This window comes from Pezoporus flaviventris, unplaced genomic scaffold (genome assembly GCF_033815535.1).
Source record: "Pezoporus flaviventris isolate CSIRO_AGI_PZ_B2104156 unplaced genomic scaffold, CSIRO_AGI_Pfla_v1 ptg000093l, whole genome shotgun sequence".
Taxonomy (NCBI): Eukaryota; Metazoa; Chordata; class Aves; order Psittaciformes; family Psittacidae; genus Pezoporus; species Pezoporus flaviventris.
The window spans coordinates 1,194,081-1,210,695 of record NW_026892641.1 but is presented as its reverse complement, the minus strand read 5'-3'; the positions used below and the strand labels follow the sequence as shown (position 1 = coordinate 1,210,695).

At 47.5% G+C, this 16,615-nt stretch overlaps 2 protein-coding genes and 3 non-coding genes across 5 annotated transcripts in view; all 5 read right to left on the bottom strand.

Moving 5' to 3' along the window:
- Positions 1–52: 52 nt before the first annotated feature.
- HSPA8 (heat shock protein family A (Hsp70) member 8) lies at positions 53–5,024 on the bottom strand. The gene is made up of 9 exons (XM_061476036.1): positions 4,858–5,024; positions 3,888–4,097; positions 3,249–3,454; positions 3,010–3,162; positions 2,355–2,910; positions 1,836–2,038; positions 1,316–1,514; positions 980–1,212; positions 53–533 (listed from the first exon to the last, which is right to left on the bottom strand). Exons 2-9 carry the CDS (start codon positions 4,090–4,092, stop codon positions 348–350), a joined length of 1,941 nt encoding a protein of 646 aa, XP_061332020.1. The 5' UTR covers positions 4,093–4,097; positions 4,858–5,024; the 3' UTR covers positions 53–347.
- LOC133281070 (small nucleolar RNA SNORD14) lies at positions 808–904 on the bottom strand. The gene has a single exon (XR_009747370.1). It is a non-coding gene; the product is annotated as a small nucleolar RNA SNORD14 (small nucleolar RNA).
- On the bottom strand, positions 1,610–1,706 carry LOC133281069 (small nucleolar RNA SNORD14). Its single transcript, XR_009747369.1, has one exon. It is a non-coding gene; the product is annotated as a small nucleolar RNA SNORD14 (small nucleolar RNA).
- On the bottom strand, positions 2,111–2,201 carry LOC133281071 (small nucleolar RNA SNORD14). The gene has a single exon (XR_009747371.1). It is a non-coding gene; the product is annotated as a small nucleolar RNA SNORD14 (small nucleolar RNA).
- Positions 5,025–10,979: 5,955 nt separating the features above from the next.
- The window catches only part of CLMP (CXADR like membrane protein), a 34,495-nt gene continuing 28,859 nt past the window's right edge, over positions 10,980–16,615 (bottom strand). Inside the window, exons 3-7 of the mRNA XM_061476037.1 lie at positions 16,141–16,342; positions 15,195–15,359; positions 14,737–14,859; positions 13,038–13,179; positions 10,980–11,675 (exon numbers count right to left, since the gene is read on the bottom strand). Coding sequence (XP_061332021.1) covers positions 11,381–11,675; positions 13,038–13,179; positions 14,737–14,859; positions 15,195–15,359; positions 16,141–16,342 — 927 coding nt within the window. The 3' untranslated portion in view covers positions 10,980–11,380. The remainder of the gene's footprint in view (positions 11,676–13,037; positions 13,180–14,736; positions 14,860–15,194; positions 15,360–16,140; positions 16,343–16,615) is intronic.

The following is a 16,615-nucleotide window of genomic DNA, read 5'->3' as shown; positions in this document are numbered from 1 at the left end:
TATTTATTCTTTTCACACTGGTCAGGATGTACAAAAAGTGAGGAGAGAAACATTGTGATGCCCATTAAATAGTTTTTATTCTTTAGGACATGAATTGCATTTCCACTTGTTTACAGTAAAGTGCAATGATCTTCATCTCCGCTCCTGTGCACATGGTTCAAGTATTTAAAATGCCCAGAAAATTTTAACATCTTTTAAGATTTTATTTTTTACAGCAGCTCAGTTATGGAGTTTTAGTCTGGCAAAATAAACCCAGATGTGACTACAGGTTTGGGTCCTTCAAGCTAACCCCCAACCTGGGGATTCCTCCAATACTAACTGCTAGTGGAATGCAGCTCCCAGCATCTTTAGTCTACCTCCTCGATGGTTGGTCCAGAAGAAGCTCCGCCAGATGGAGGAGCTCCACCACCAGGGAATCCACCAGGCATCCCACCAGGCATTCCTCCTGCACTCTGGTACAGCTTGGTGATGATGGGGTTGCAGACCTTCTCCAGCTCTTTCTGCTGGTGCTCAAACTCCTCCTTCTCAGCGGTCTACAGAAGAAGGACAAAAGCTCAGTATCTGTTGCTCACATTACTTGGATCCAGTCTGAAAGTTAACGTCACTACCTGGCTTACATATTTGAAGAGACCCACTAACCTAGGCACAAGAACATTTCTTGCTTACAACTCCCTCAGATCACTCCTGGAGCTTACACTGCCCTTGCAGCAGGACCTCACTTGAAGTGAAGCAAGTATAGACTTTAAAGCTACAGCTGTGCCTGTGTGAATGAGGAGGAATTGAAAGCTGTGTGTTTGCAAGCTGCGGTCGCTCAGACATCCAAGGAAGGTACTTGGACCAACACAAGTCTTTCGACTTCTGGTGGAAACTACGAATGGCTTTGGAAACACTTTCATCACAGCAACCAGTTCTCCTCCAGCTTCCCAAGTTTTCTTGGTAGCCCAGTGGAAACACTGACCGAACATGGAATACAACATACCTGGTTCTTGTCCAGCCAGTTGATGATTTCATTGCATTTGTCCAGGATTTTCTGCTTGTCCTCATCAGAGATCTTGCCCTGGAGCTTCTCATCTTCAACAGTAGCTTTCATATTGAATGCGTAAGACTCCAGGGAGTTCTTAGAAGACACTTTGTCACGCTGTTTCTCATCTTCTGCTTTGTATTTCTCTGCTTCCTGAACCATGCGCTCGATGTCTTCCTTGCTCAGCCGGCCTGCACAACACAGAGACATTTGAGATCAGTTTTACAGTCAACCACTGCGAGGAAGAGATTGATTACAGCAGCTTCCCACCCTCAGAAACAGATGGATCCTTACCCTTGTCATTTGTGATCGTGATCTTGTTCTCCTTGCCAGTGCTCTTATCCACAGCAGACACATTCAGGATGCCATTGGCATCAATATCAAAGGTTACTTCAATCTGAGGTACACCTCTGGGAGCAGGGGGGATACCAGTCAGCTCAAACTTGCCCAGCAAGTTGTTGTCCTTAGTCATGGCACGTTCTCCCTCATATACCTACCAAGAAAAACCAGCAAATTAAGTTGCAAGTTTTAACCACACATCATTATGATACTGTGTTCTCATGACAATTTTATCCTGAAGTGACATGGTCGCTCAGACATCCAAGGAAGGTACTTGGACCAACACAAGTCTTTCGACTTCTGGTGGAAACTACGAATGGCTTTGGAAACACTTTCATCACAGCAACCAGGTTATTTACTGGCAAACAAACTGCAACACAACACCTCCAGCCCAAAATTTACCTTCTTGAGGCATTGACAAAGGCTTATAATTATGTGAGCATGTTACCAGTTTGCCCCAGTGTTGCTTGCTTACCTGGATCAGCACACCAGGCTGGTTGTCTGAATAAGTGGTGAATGTCTGAGTCTGCTTGGTGGGGATGGTGGTGTTCCGTTTAATCAGGACTGTCATGACACCTCCAGCCGTCTCAATACCAAGAGACAGGGGAGTCACATCCAACAGCAGCAGATCCTGGACATTCTCAGACTTGTCTCCAGACAGAATAGCAGCCTGAACAGCTGGGGGGAGAGAAAACAAGCCATCAAGAGACCTGCAACACATACACTGCCCACCCCAGTTAAGCCCATGGCTCGCTCAGACATCCAAGGAAGGTTTTGGCCATCATTAGTAGACTTCTGGTGGAAACTACGAATGGCTTTGGAACCTGATTCATCATTGCAAGTCAATGTAAGCTTCTGCTTTGAAAAGCCTTCCTAATTCAGGAAGACCTATGGCCTACAACGGTACTGCTGAGATACTTTAGTTCAGGTAGTACCGAGCTTAACACCACCATCCAGCAGTTTCAGCACACAGATCATGATCATTCGTCATTACCTGCACCGTAAGCCACAGCTTCATCAGGGTTGATGCTCTTGTTCAGCTCTTTGCCATTGAAGAAATCCTGCAGGAGTTTCTGAATCTTTGGGATACGAGTAGAGCCACCAACCAGCACGATGTCATGGATCTGGGACTTGTCGAGCTTGGCATCCCGCAGAGCCTTCTCCACTGGATCCAGGGTGCCACGGAACAGGTCAGCATTCAGCTCTTCAAAGCGAGCTCTGGTGATGGATGTGTAGAAGTCAATGCCCTCATAGAGAGAGTCTATTTCAATACTGGCCTGCGTGCTAGAGGACAGAGTACGCTTGGCACGCTCGCACGCAGTGCGGAGGCGACGAACTGCACGCTTGTTCTCACTGATGTCCTTCTTGTGCTTGCGCTTGAACTCGGCAATGAAGTGGTTCACCATGCGGTTGTCAAAGTCTTCTCCACCCAAGTGGGTGTCACCTGCAGTGGATTTCACCTCGAAGATACCATCTTCGATAGTCAGAATGGACACATCAAAGGTGCCACCTCCAAGGTCGAAGATGAGAACATTCCTTTCAGCACCAACCTGGAAAGAGATCAATTTTCACAATGCAATTCCATTTTCTACCATTAGCTTAGCAAGTTTGCTAGTACATCATAAACAGTCATTGCACTACTACGATACCTTCTTGTCCAGACCATAGGCTATTGCAGCAGCTGTTGGCTCATTGATAATTCGCAGGACATTGAGCCCTGCAATGGTTCCAGCATCTTTTGTAGCCTGACGCTGAGAGTCGTTGAAATAGGCTGGGACAGTCACTACAGCATTGGTGACAGTCTATAGAAGAAGCAAGCAAAGAAGTTATGTAGCTTTACCACTCAGACGTGCACAATTATTACCTTTCAGTGATGTCCTAAACTCACCTTCCCAAGGTAGGCTTCTGCAATTTCCTTCATTTTGGTTAAAACCATGGAAGAAATTTCTTCTGGGTAGAAGCTCTTTGTCTCGCCTTTGTATTCCACCTGCACTTTTGGTCTGCCAGCATCATTCACCACAGTGAAGGGCCAGTGCTTCATATCAGACTGGACAACAGAATCATCAAATCGACGTCCAATCAACCGTTTTGCATCTGGAAAAAGGACAGTTGACCATATTAAAAACGTTCATCCAGAACAGTAATTGTTACTGTCCTGTCAAGACCCAGCTGCCGTGTTTCCCCTCTTGGGTATGTACAAGCTTGTCAGCATCATCACACACCCACCACAGAAATGCTACAAGTGCTGCACCATAAACCACAGAGCAGCCTAAGAATCAGACTAAGGTACTTAGTGAATGCCAAGAACAACCTGCAGTACCAACAGATTAACTGGAAGGCACATACTTTTAGTTATGTTTTCAGTAAATGCTATTAGTAATGCAGTTGTATTATTCAGATTAGAAGACATTTTAATTGCCTACAGGAACACTCTAACTGTGCTCTCAGTATTTCTTGTAACCAAGGATCATCTACTATCACCATATTAAGCTTCTGTATGTAAAGTATAGAAATCCTACAGCCTTACCGAACACTGTATTGGTTGGGTTCATTGCAACTTGGTTCTTTGCAGCATCGCCGATCAACCTCTCTGTGTCTGTGAAGGCCACGTAACTTGGCGTGGTCCGGTTACCCTGATCGTTGGCAATGATTTCCACCTTCCCATGTTGGAATACACCAACACAGGAGTAGGTGGTGCCAAGATCGATTCCGACAGCTGGCCCCTTCGACATTTTGTCTGAAATAATAAAGCGAGAGGGAATTAAAGCTTAGAGTAAGTCAAACTGAAGCGATTTAGTGCTGTTATCCCACACGTAAATGCATTTAATAGCTCCACCGCTTGGCGTCCGGCCGCCATACTGCCCGAGCGCGACCACGTGATCAACCCCATCACGCAGGACTACAACTCCCATCATGCACCGCGCGATCACGCGGCCTCCCGCGGACATCTTACATGGCGTCCGCGCCGGTCCGTGTGCGCTGGCACAGCCCCAGCACCGCTGCGGCACCGGCCCGCCGCGCCGCCCCCCCCCGCCCCACTCCGCCAGCCCACAGCCAACACATGGCGGTGCTGCAGCCATTCTCCCTCCTCCATCCGCCCTCCCGCAGCTCCCGGACTACAAACCCCAGCATGCTCACCCGCTCCTTGACACAGCCCCATCTCTCCCCTCCTTCCGACCGCACAGCCCCGGGCGTGCCCCGCGGGAGGGAACATGGACGCCGGGTCACCTCTATCTCCCTAAACCCCCCACCCCTCTTCTTTAGGAAATCATGGAACCGAGAACCGAAAAAAAGCCACTACTAGGGCGGTATTTACGGCAAAAAAAGGGCCGGTAACGCAGAAAGCTTTGCAAAACCGCTGCCGCGCCGTACGGCAAAGGACAAACCCGACCACAGCAACGCTTTAAACGCGCTCACCCCCAACCCAGCCCCATCCCCGCTGTAGGAACGCCTTACGCAGGTCTACCCGCCCTCCCCACACCTCCAGGCCCCGTTACCTGCGCGGCACACACAGGCCCAGGCACCACGGAGAGACACAACCCCGTTACCGCTGCAGCTCAATGAGACCGTTCCGCGCCCGCCCCGCAGCCTTTAATACTAGCTGAGAACCTTCCAGAAGGGACTGCCCCCTCGCTGAGCTCCAGCCAATCCGCTCGCGTATTCCGCTGCCCTTACCGCCAATGGAAGCCCGCGCCCTCGGTGACGCAGCAGGAAGGGGGCGTGCCCGCCGGCCGGCCGGTATTCTCGAACCTTCATGCGCTTTCCCCTTCTTCCTCCCCCCTCCACCAGCCTGCAATGGGCGGGGGGCGGAGCTTCGCGAGCGCGGGAGCCAATGGTAGCCTTCCAGGGGGTGACGACACCGGCGAGCGTAGGCGGCCGGGGGTTCGTTTGCATATTTGGCGCGAGAGGGGGGAGGCGCCTTTGGGGTGGGTTTGGCCAATCGGGTCGCGGGGCTGGTGGGGTCATTTGCATAGAGGGGGCGGGAAGGCGGAGCGGGGCGGCAAAAAATGGTGGCGGTATCCCCGTTCCCATCGTTATCCTCATCCCCATCCCTCTTCCTATTGCACCGAGCGGGTGGGCTCAGTGCCCCCGGACGCTCCGAGCTGCTGTCGGCAGCGTTGTTCCGGTGCAGCGCCGGGCAACCATGTCCGGTTGAGCGCAATTAGGGACAGGCAGCTCGAATCCAGGCGGAAAAGAGCCGGAGCAAAGCTGGAGGTGCAAAGGGCTTATCCGGGGGCACAGCACTGGGGATCGCCCTCTGCCCCCAGAGGGGTGACGGCGTTTCTCATTCCCATGCTAGCAACTGATTGCCTGTCGCTTCCCATAGGCTTCCTCCAGCCGCTGCTTCAGTAATCCCTGAATAATCCATAGCGGCAGCATGGATCTTCCTTGTTCTCTTTAAAAAGGCAAAAGGCACCGTTCTGTCGTTTCTCCCCCAGCCTTGTTCTCTAATAGGCACAGAAAACCACGTTTGTGGGTTTAGGGCAGCATCAGTTTCCCCACAAAGCAGAATCCATCCTCCAAGCCCTACTTTTTAATCCATCCTAAAGTCTCCTTATCCATAATCGGCGCTAAGGCACTGAACCAAGCTAAGGGACAAGGTGACACATGGTCAGTGCATGCTCTCTCACCATGTGTGACTCCCATCAGAATGGAAACGGAGGCTCTGCACGGTGGAAAACTCTCCCTTGTCCTGGGGGGATCAAGTGAGCAGGAGGACACTGCAGACATTGCGCTGGTCTCAGCACCTTAGGCTGAAAGCTGATCAGAGGTCATAAATCCCATAAGGTCAGGCTCCAAGAGGAGTGCTGTTGCTTGCATTAAGTGTTTACACAGTGTAAAACGCTGGGTGGAAAAGTCAAAGGGAGTCGCTGGGAGGAGGTCTATATAAAACCATGCCCTGGGCAGCCTATGGGAGAGTAGGCAGTGGGAAAAAGGGCAAAGGAACTTCTATAACCAGGGGTAAGAACTGCATAGAAAAGGAATTCCGATGCACTCAGGGCTGGCCTTAGACAAAAGCACTCGTGGTAACTGCTTCAAGTCCAATACTGGGGGTACACACACTAACGACTGCTTCAAGTCTAATATTAGAGGCAAGGGGGACACCACACCAACGAATCTCTCCTTTCAGCTTATCCCAAACAAGTGACTGTCCATGCTCTGTGATACCTTGCTGTGTGCAAGCCTTCACTCAGATACAGATAGGCATCAATATCTCCTTCATAACAACACTGAGTGACCTCTAATAGTGAACATGATGCAGTTACCCAAGCTGGAAGCCTGTTACCAGACCACTAATGTGCAGATTCTCACTGGGAAGTGCCACCAGGCTCCTGTTGGTGCTCTGACCCATGGGGAGTCACTCCTCTTCTTGCTCTGCCATGCACAGGAACCTGAATCAGGACCTTTGGATGGCAACAGAAAGTATCATTTGGAGCTGGAACTTGGGGGGACAAGGTTAAAGACAGCAGGAGAAGGAAAAGCTCCTTATCATAGAACACTAACTGTCGCTCTCTTTTGCCTTGATAGATAAGGGCAGTCAATAGGAGCCCTGAACCCATATCTAACCAGGTACAGCGTGCAGAGCACGCTCCACCCCGTCCAGAGTAAAGGCTCCCATGCTGCATGGGAGATGCTTCAGGGATGCAGTGCTAACTTGTACTTAATACATCAATACATCACACACCAGGTCCCACGGGAGCCACACTGTTAGCAAGGGATTGCTTTTTGGTTCTGTTATTTGAAGTCATGGGCAGGGTCTCAGCAGGATCTAAAAACAGCACTACCTGCATCTTGAAATGAAATAGTGAATTTACATGTGCAGCCATCCTTCACCCGGCAGACTGATAGCAAGTGAAGGCAGCCTGAAACAACTGTGAGTCAGTGCAGGGAGGAGGGCACTTTGGCAAGTGACTCATTACATTAGAAACTAAAGGCTGTTAACTGAGAGAAAAGTAGTTCATTTCATCAGAAGAATGAAAGTGCTGGACAGTGTCAAGTATTCTATGGGGAGGCTTTTCCATAGTGATCCTATGATGATTGTGTTTTGAAGCTGGTTTAATCTATCAGAGATGAAGCACTGCTTCTCCTTTAAGTGTTTAAAGCAGAATTGGGAAGAGTGGAGATTACCAAAGACATGCTTCCTATTCATTTGTTATTTATACCACACTTGAATCTGCACTTCCCGGTCGGAGTTTGAAAATCGCACATATCCAAGGAGATCCCTTCCCTTTCCCACCATGTTCTCCCCCTCCAGTGTCTCAGTACAGACTGATCCAAGTTTAAAATAACCCAAGATTGCCGATGCTGTACAGCAGCATGCAATTGCACAACTCCTCTCAAAACGTTCATTGCCTCAACAGGGTTTTGGGTGCCATCAAGAGCAAGTAAGAGTGTTTCCTCATGAATCAGGGATAGAGAGGAGGACACACCTATGAGACCACTGCGGTTTGTTCTACCTGCTGTGTAATTATGTTGTCATTCTTCCTCCCAGGTTTCAATAAAGAGGATTGCTGATGTTGGGAGACCTCTGTGTAAAACACCCCCGGGGGAAAGGAGGCTGAACCACGGTGAGAGAAACCAACCACAATCATATTTAGTTCCCCTGCACCTCCCTGACCGGAGATTCCTGTTGGCTTGTTCAAAATGGTTATCTTCAAAATGCTTGGAGAAGGTCTGAACTGCCTGAACACAGCTCTGAGCTGTTCAGGGCTCCATTGTGGTTCAGAGTAAGGCTGCAGTGTGTGGGAATGGGAGGGCAGTATCACCACTTGTATGTGTGCTGTGTCTGAGCTGGCACTATTTGTCCTATTAGCTTGAAGCATCCTCGTCCTCAGCCAAAATACCTCGTGTGAAATAGAACTCAAACCACCATTTATTTCAATACACCCAAGGTTTTACATATTTCTTACCATGTCATATAATTTAGAATGAAAAAATACCCAGGAAGAGACCAGCTTCCCACACTTTACCCTTAGAAACTGTATTTTTGACCCCATTCTTTTCATCCTTGGGTCCAGCTTGACAGCATGTACCACACACCACAGAAGATGGAGCATTAGTACAGGTTTAGTTGAGCTGTAGCACTTAAGCTGCAGCACCTTTATTTATAAAACAACCAACGGAACAAAAAGAAAATAAAAGAAATAATTGATTCAAAGGAATCAATAATAAATATTTGCTTTCCTCCGAGTTGTTCGGACACAGTACAAGTACACCAATCATAGCAGGTAGAAGAGATGTAAGCTTAGTCTAGCTGCTGAGAAACAAAAGCAAGCTACATAGCATCGTATGCATTTAATCACACTAGTAATAACTGGTATATGGCAATAAATGCTTTAAGTACACTATTTTACAAAATGGAGTTTGGCTTACAGTTCATTTGCTTCCCTTGTGCAGCTCCTGATCCTATCATCCGGAGCTCAGAAAGTGTCCCTTTGATAATAAAACACCTTTGAAATGCTCTTGTTCTTGTATTCCCGTTGAGTGATGAACATTTCCTCTTGGGCTTCATGCTAGCTCCTGAAGTGCAGAATTGACTCTGTGTTCACCTGTGAGATCAATGATGCGTGGTCTCGAAAGCACCGCAGTGATTTTCTAACCGTGTTTTCTAACCAGGGCCACACACCTTTGTTCTGTAGCAGGAGAAGGCCACGGTACTTTTCCCAACGTGGTTTGTATACAGGGCAGTCTGTCCGTGCCTGGATAGTGGGTACATGTATTGCCCGCTTCCCAGCAGGGCTAGGAACAGCTGGGAATGATCCCACACACCAGGGGTTGCTTCCAACTACCTCTTCACTGTGGTCCATACACATTCCATCTCATGCAATCAGACAGATAGCTCATGTAACAAAGAGTGACTTCCCTGCTCCAGGAGAGATGGTGACCAGGAGAGGGCTGCCACTGCTGATCTGTCCTGCAGCCTGTTCCCATAGGAAAGAGACTGCCAGGAGCAGGCTGGGCAAATCCTAGCCGGCAGCAAGTGGCCTTCAGGCTGCAGTCACTAATTGCAAGTGACTCAAAGCTAACCTACAGCATTTTGGTATTCAAACTGTAACCAGCTCAAGTGTTACCCTTATTTTGGGCTAATAAGCTTCTGGTTGCTCTGGCATGTTACTGAGGAAAGCACTCCTGGTTTTATATGCATAGAATAAGTATCCTCAGATGCAACTCAGGTAACATTAAGCACCATAAAGCAACTGTACAAGAAGCCACAAACTACTTCAGCAGTCCTGCTCGTTGTCTTTGGGATTTTCCCAGCTTTGGAGTACCTTATAAGCACTTGGGGTTCTTAAAACCTTCAAGGTCCAGGAAGAGAGCAACTGCAGAGATTGGTCCTGGTTGACTCTGGGGTAGAAGAACAAGTGGAATTCTTGTACATGTGATGGAAATGAGTGGCTGCTCTCAGGAAAAGAAGTTCTCAGATAGTATAGAGCAGGTTTGAAAACTGTTTCCCATACAGAAATAGCCAAAGCAGGGCCTGGCTTTGATCACATTGTCTAAAGAGCTCAAGCAAAGATAGAATTCTGGCTCTCTGTCTGGAAAGGAGGTTAATTATACTTCCTGGAGTGAAAGAATTACACATGTGTGGTTCTTCTGTGCTGAGCCATCTCTGGGAGACTCATTCCACGTACTAGAGAAAACCTTCCCCCCCCCCCCCCCCTTAAATGAAGATTAAACGACCCCAAACCTTTTCTTAATAGCAAATCATCAGCCCAGGAATACAAGAATCTAGAACCTACAAGCTCAGTGGCTGGTGTGTAGCAGTGGCCAGAGCCAAGTCCTTCAGAGGAAAATATATATGACAGAAGTATGCATCTGCCTCCAGGGGAAGCCTGTGCCTATCTCCCATCATTACCTATTGGCCTCCAACTGGACTTGTAAGACTTTGTATTCCTTGGTATGTAAATGGCGTTTGGTGTGTAAATGGGACAATGCACATAAATATGTTCTAATGGAAGCAGCATTGTGCTCGTTTACTTGTCCCTGGTGTGTTTTCCTCACGATGTGCTCTGTCACTCCATCCTTCAGTCTTACCTGGATGCCTGAAGGTCAGCTCAAGTATGTTGTTTGTTCAGTCCTGGGAAGAGCTCTCTGTAAGGCTTCTACAGCGTGGCTCAACCCCAAACTGGTGAATTCACAGCCTGGCAATAGCAAAGATAGCTTCCAAATGCTTCATCCAGGCTTTTCGGTAGATTAGTGGCCCTCACTTGGAGGTACCACCTTCATTCTGGATTCAGTGCCTGATTCTCATCACGCTAAGGCTCATTTGTCACAGGTACCACTCCAGTGGCAGTGGAGTTAACTGTGGCTTTGCAGTGCTGACCATACAAGCAGAGTCAGGCTCTTGGCCGTATCTCTCTGGGTGCATTGTACGTTTATTTGGCAATTATAGCACCTCTGTTGCTTTGACATAAAGGGTCCTTTCACTGTAGTGCAGAAGTTAGTTCAGACACATGCCTTAACGCTGCATCTCTTGATTGTTTTGAGTGATCCTTTCATTTCCACTCCAGAAGTGCTTCAGTAAAAGACTGAGTACAGAAGACGTGGAATGCCTGTCAGTCTGCTTTGAGGTTGAGAGGGTGCCCCAAAATCTTCAGGTGAGAAAGTTCTCCACAAGAGACTTTCCCACAAAAACCTCTCTGGAATATTTTGCATCTTTATGTCTCTGTTGATCCCTTTTATAGAGCCCTGAGGTTTGGCTTCACTTCCTTTGTACAGTGCTTCGCTGTTGTAGTTTTTAAATGCTCGGTGGTGTATTTCCAACAGAGGTAACTTAAAAAGAAGGCTCCTTTTCCCCTCAAATGTATCTTTCTTCAGAAAATAATTCTGTATCAGAACCTCAGTGCTGGAAGATGTAAGAAAGAGCGGAGTGTGAGGGCTCCCTGTGGTGTGAATGATCACAAGTGATTAAAGTTAAGCTGACCAGGAGGATAACTAGCTAACCTAACAATTCCTATGTGGCTGGTGGTAGGTGAAGTGTTTCTGGACAGCAGGAGTCTCCAGACAGCTGGCGGGCGGTCACACTGTCTGGAACGCTCGGCTTTGGGCTGGCACCATGACCAGCGTGGCTCCCATCTTCATCAGGTTGGTGTAGTCGACTTTCTTGGGCTCAGTTTCTTTCCCTTCCGCCTCCCTCTGGCTGTACTGGGGAGGAGTTAGATGGGGAGTAGCTTCCGTCGACAAAGTCCGTTGGCTGCGGGAGGCACTGTTGGCTGTCGACCTGGTTGAGGAGGAGCCTGAGCGTGAGCTCCTGGAACCAGAGGAGGAGGAGCTGGGCTTGACCAGATGGGCCTTGGGTGCCTCTGCATCTTCTCTGCAATCAAACAGACAACAGGGCTCAGATACCATGAGAACACTGAAGACATTGTACCAGACTGAACTGCTGCTGCAATAAGTTGCTTATTGAAGCTGCCCATCACCAGGACATGCTTGTCCAGCAGTTTAAGCACGGTACAGGGGTTTCCAAGTTCTGTGCTATGCAACTTTTTGGACTAAATTCCTTATTGCTCTGTGGAACTATTGATCATATGGATTTAGAATAGATGCTGCACACACCTGGCTCTTTGTGTGCAGCTTTGAGGACTGTGGAACGAATGCCAGGTGTCAGTGCAAACAGTTCAGATGGAGCTGTCCGCTCCGTAATCCTTACTCATAATGACAAATGACTGAGGTGGGAATGAGACCGGTTCTTCTAGTTAAACAAAAAGAAACGTGGGTAGTAAGAGAAGTGCAAGAGCTGGGCCCAGAGAGACAGAGAAGGTAACAGCCGTGCACAGAAAGGGGACATAAAAGGGTGAAGCTCAGAGATTTGAAAGCAAAGAGAACAGGAAGAAGGGAAGGGAAGAAACCAGCAGACACTACTTCCTTGCTAGCAGTCTGACACCTGGCTGAGTAATCAGCTACTCAGTGATTACAGATGCCTAACGGTACATAGATGTTGTATGACAGCGTGCACTTTTACAGATAGAAGAATGGAACAAGGCAAAGGGGTTCTTCCAGGGCACGAACAGCTAAAACTCATTCCTGGAAGTGTCTTTATCCGGGGCTTGCTTTCCTGAGGAGTTCAGGCTCAATTGGCTGGTGACCAGTCTCTGCTCAGGGGAGGTGAGCAGCAGACCTCACACGCATGCACCAGATGAATTCAAAGAACATGCGTCAGCATTCTTGGTACACCCACTCTGGGTGAGGCTTCTCAGCTCTGCACACAGGGGAGCTAAATCCAGAAGCACAGTTGTTCAGAAGACTCAAGGAGGACCTCCCTGCTCATAGCATTCCCTACAGGAATTGCCATTGAAAAGGCAAAAGCAAGCAAACAAACCAACCACCTCTCAAAACCACATTCCAGTCGGTTGAATTTAAGTACTGGAGAGGATTATGCAAATGCTTTCAGACTGATGAAATGGCAAGTGTGAGACAGAATATTTTGTTGAGTTTTATGCTAATGTGTCCTGGGAAGAAGGGAAAAAAGAGATTTCCATCTACCTAATTTTCTGGAATTTCTTCCCAAAGTTTCTCACAGTCAAGAAATGTGTCACTAATGTTTTAGGGAGGCTTTAAAAGCTTTTTAGACCAACCTTTTAGTGCACTTAACACCCAGGTTACTTAAAACTGTAGTGGAAAGATGTGTGAAACCGAAAGAAGAGAGGGTGGGAGATGGGGGATTAAATCAAATTACCTGATTTCATTTGGTGCCTCCTCTTCCTCATATCTCTTCTTTTCTTTCCTCCTTATCGTCAGCCTCACGGCCAGGAGGAGGAGGGAAAGACCCACCACCACACCACAAACTGCTCCTGCGATCATGCCGATGTTTTGTGCATCTGCGGTCCAGAAACAAGTGTGTTAGCTGGTAAACTCTCACTAGGGTCATACGGTCAGGTTCTAGTCCATAACGCAGCTGGGTATAAATCAGAGCAGAACGTATTAGTCTATTTATTTAGGTGTGTCTCCACACTGAGGTTGAACCAGTTCATCTTCAGGCATTGTTTCTAAAGCAGAGCTAACACTGGTAAAGGTATTCACCTCTGGAAGGGTGGGATCACAAGTGCTTTGCCTTTAGCTATGAGTGAGAATGGAAGGAAAGAAAAAGAGAGTTCTCCAAGGAATAATTCCCTCATGAGAGCACAGAACCACAAGCAGCACAACTCTTATGTGAAACAAGGCACCGAGCAGTTCCCAAGAGAAAGAGTGTTTGAACTGCAAATGTTTCCCCATGGAGATTTTGCTTTTCCTCCAACTCACCCTGAAGTTATTACAATCCACTGGAAGAATGAATTATTGAGTCGGGGGAAAAAGTGAACTGAGGGTGTAGAGAGGAAGGAGGAAAGGAGAACCACACTGTGCAAGGTGTTTTTCATTCATCATAACAGAGTTAAGGAGGGAATGCTTCCTAGCTATATGGGCCCTTAGCTGATGCTTTATGACAACTTCTTTTGATAAGAGCAGTTAGGTTGGGTTGGTTTAAAATTGTTTCCTTAAGGCTTGTCCCTATGGAGGGTTTAGCAAACCAAAGCAAGGTTTTAAGCCAATTCAGTTCAATTGGCATAAAAGCTGCCTGGATGCTTTTACTTCAGATGCCTGAGGCAGATGGGCTTTCTCTTTGCTACATGACCATATTCCAATTATTTCAGGCCTGGCTGGGCAGCAAGATTCCAAAGCTATGGAATCTCCAAGAGCCTTCTCTATTAGCAGGCTTTTGTTACAGCAGTTCCAGCTCTTGCTGATCTCCCCTGAGGGCTGCACATGAAAACCTGCTGAACTATTGTTTGGATGTGTCCTCAGTGTGGTGCTAAACTCCACCCTTTCCTTACCTAGACATGGGCACACCCTCGATGGGGTTAACCAGGTAAAACAGTGATTTTAATCTCTGTTGTTCAGGACAGAGTTTATTAAATCTGGATTGAAACCAGATTATGTCCAAAGTTGCTTTTTATTCTGCACGTTACTTCACGTCAGCCTTTCGACACTTTACTGTCCTAAGTGCAACAGATACGTCGTTTGGAATTGGAACAATGGACTATTCACACAGAGGCTGGATACTGGAGAGTAATCTCATGCAATCACTCCAGCCAGAAGTACCTTAAAATCTAGGGGCTCTGGAACCTCTCACTCACTGGTTTTCCCTTCATATTTCCTTAGTCATTCAGAAACCCTAAATTTCTAACAGACCAAACCATGTGAGCCCAAATGATGTATTTACCACTTTAGGTTATACAGAGGACTGTCTGCAAACTAAAAATGCAATGAATGAGAACAGCTTCATGTGGTTGAACTGTGAAAGGGCAAAGGTGTGGCAAGTTCACCAGGCAAGATGGGACAGATGTGAAGCAGCACTGCTCATACAGTGATGCAAATACTAGTTATGTGCCAACACTTACGCTGCACTGTCACCTGAACAACACAGGTTTCTTGTCCAGCCTCATTGGTGGCAATGCATTGGTATAACCCTGTGCTCATCTGTGTAAGATTCTTCAGTAGGACTTGCCCAGGATTAGAAATGTCTGAAACAGGAAAAACAACACTGGGATTAATAAAGAAAACGACTAGGAAAGCTTAACAGAAGCACAGATTGAGCTTCCAGTTCAAATCAGTTTAAGAACAATCAGTGATGCCTCACAAATGATCATTTGTCAGCCTTCAGCAGAACACTAAAACTCCTACATGCACTTCCTTGTCCAGCTGCAGTAGCGAGATCCCTGCCATATCATTGCTCTCACTGCCACCAAGGGATCCCCATTTAAAAAGCAGGCATGTGACTGTACGTGAGCACGTACATGTGGGTGGTTAGGTGGCTTTGAATGTACCGAGAGCCCTAAGAGGAAGTGATCTGACTTACTGACTCTCGATGTAGGTGGGAGATGCTCAGCTCTGTCTTCCTCATTTATGCGCTGCCATCGGTAGGAGATGGGTGCAGTGCCAGAGGCAGAGCGGCACTGCAAGGACAGTTCCTTGCCTTCCAACAGCTCCCCTTCTAGCCAGCACTTGGGCTTGGAAGGCTTTTCTAGAAGGGACAGAAGACAAGGCATGCAAACGCGTCACGCTGTTTCCTTAGTGGAAAGCCTTTCTTTGGCAAAGTACGTCACTTAAGCAGCTTCTCTGGAATGCATTAAGGAATTACATCGCTGCTGTTTGTTAGGGGACTTCAGCTGCAACTGTGTGCAACTTCATAGTCTAAGAAGTAAAGCTGGCTGGCTCAGATATAGAAGTGACATACATATTCCATGTATTCCTTATAATACTCTGGGGTAGTTTGCCTCATGGATACTTGCCTCAGTGGAGCTGTATCATTGTGCTCCTATTCTAGGTACTATTTAGAGAATATCCTTTCCCTCCCCCTACTTCTCCATTTCTTCCTTCTCCCCACAGCGTTTGGCAGGCCACAGCACTTCTTCCACAGGAAACGCTAACCCCAGCAGCTTATTTGTCACCTCCACTGGCTTGGATCAGTTTGGGGTCCTGGGACATGAACCCAGAGTCTTCAGCAGGAGATCTGTATCACCAGCTAAGCTAGAATATCAGCTTGATCATAGATGGTCAGCAGATGAGGTCATGGAGATAATTCGGTAAGAACAGTTCATATGATTTTGAAGGCAATTACACTTGCTCAAAACAGTTCTTTAGGCTCTTCCCGTGCCAAAAAATGCAAAGGCAGACATGGAGCTGGACCGTGGAACCTGATCATGACACATCTTTGTGTATTTATACCCTGCTGAAATAAATCTCTGCCCAGGAAATGAGGCTAGCAATTTTTCTTCCTTGGCAGAGCAATGAAATGTGCTTACCTACAACCTTCAGGGTGATGCGAGCCCATTCGTACTGCCCAGCATTCTTAACCTTACAAATGTACTTCCCCGCATCGCTGGACTGCAGGGATATGATTTGCAAGGATGCATCTCCAGCGAGGAAGTTGGATGTGAAGGAAACGCGCCCTTTCTGTTCCTCATTCAGGTCATCATAAACGCGGCCCCCAGAGTAAGTGATCACCTGAGGAACAGAGACAGTCACTGCTGTGTCTGTGTGTCACATATACAACCAGTTGTAATCTTACATTCACACAGACGACAAATCAGTGCGTGTCCATGAGCTGCAGACTAAGGTTCTGCATGGTGAAGAACCATTGCTAAGGGTCATGTAGGAAGCCTGTGACAGGCTGGAAAAGCAAAGCTGCATTTCAAGTCTGAGACTGATGTATAAACTGCATTTATGCTAGAGATTTATGTTGGAGCATTTATACTGGTGTCAAAATAGATATCAGCA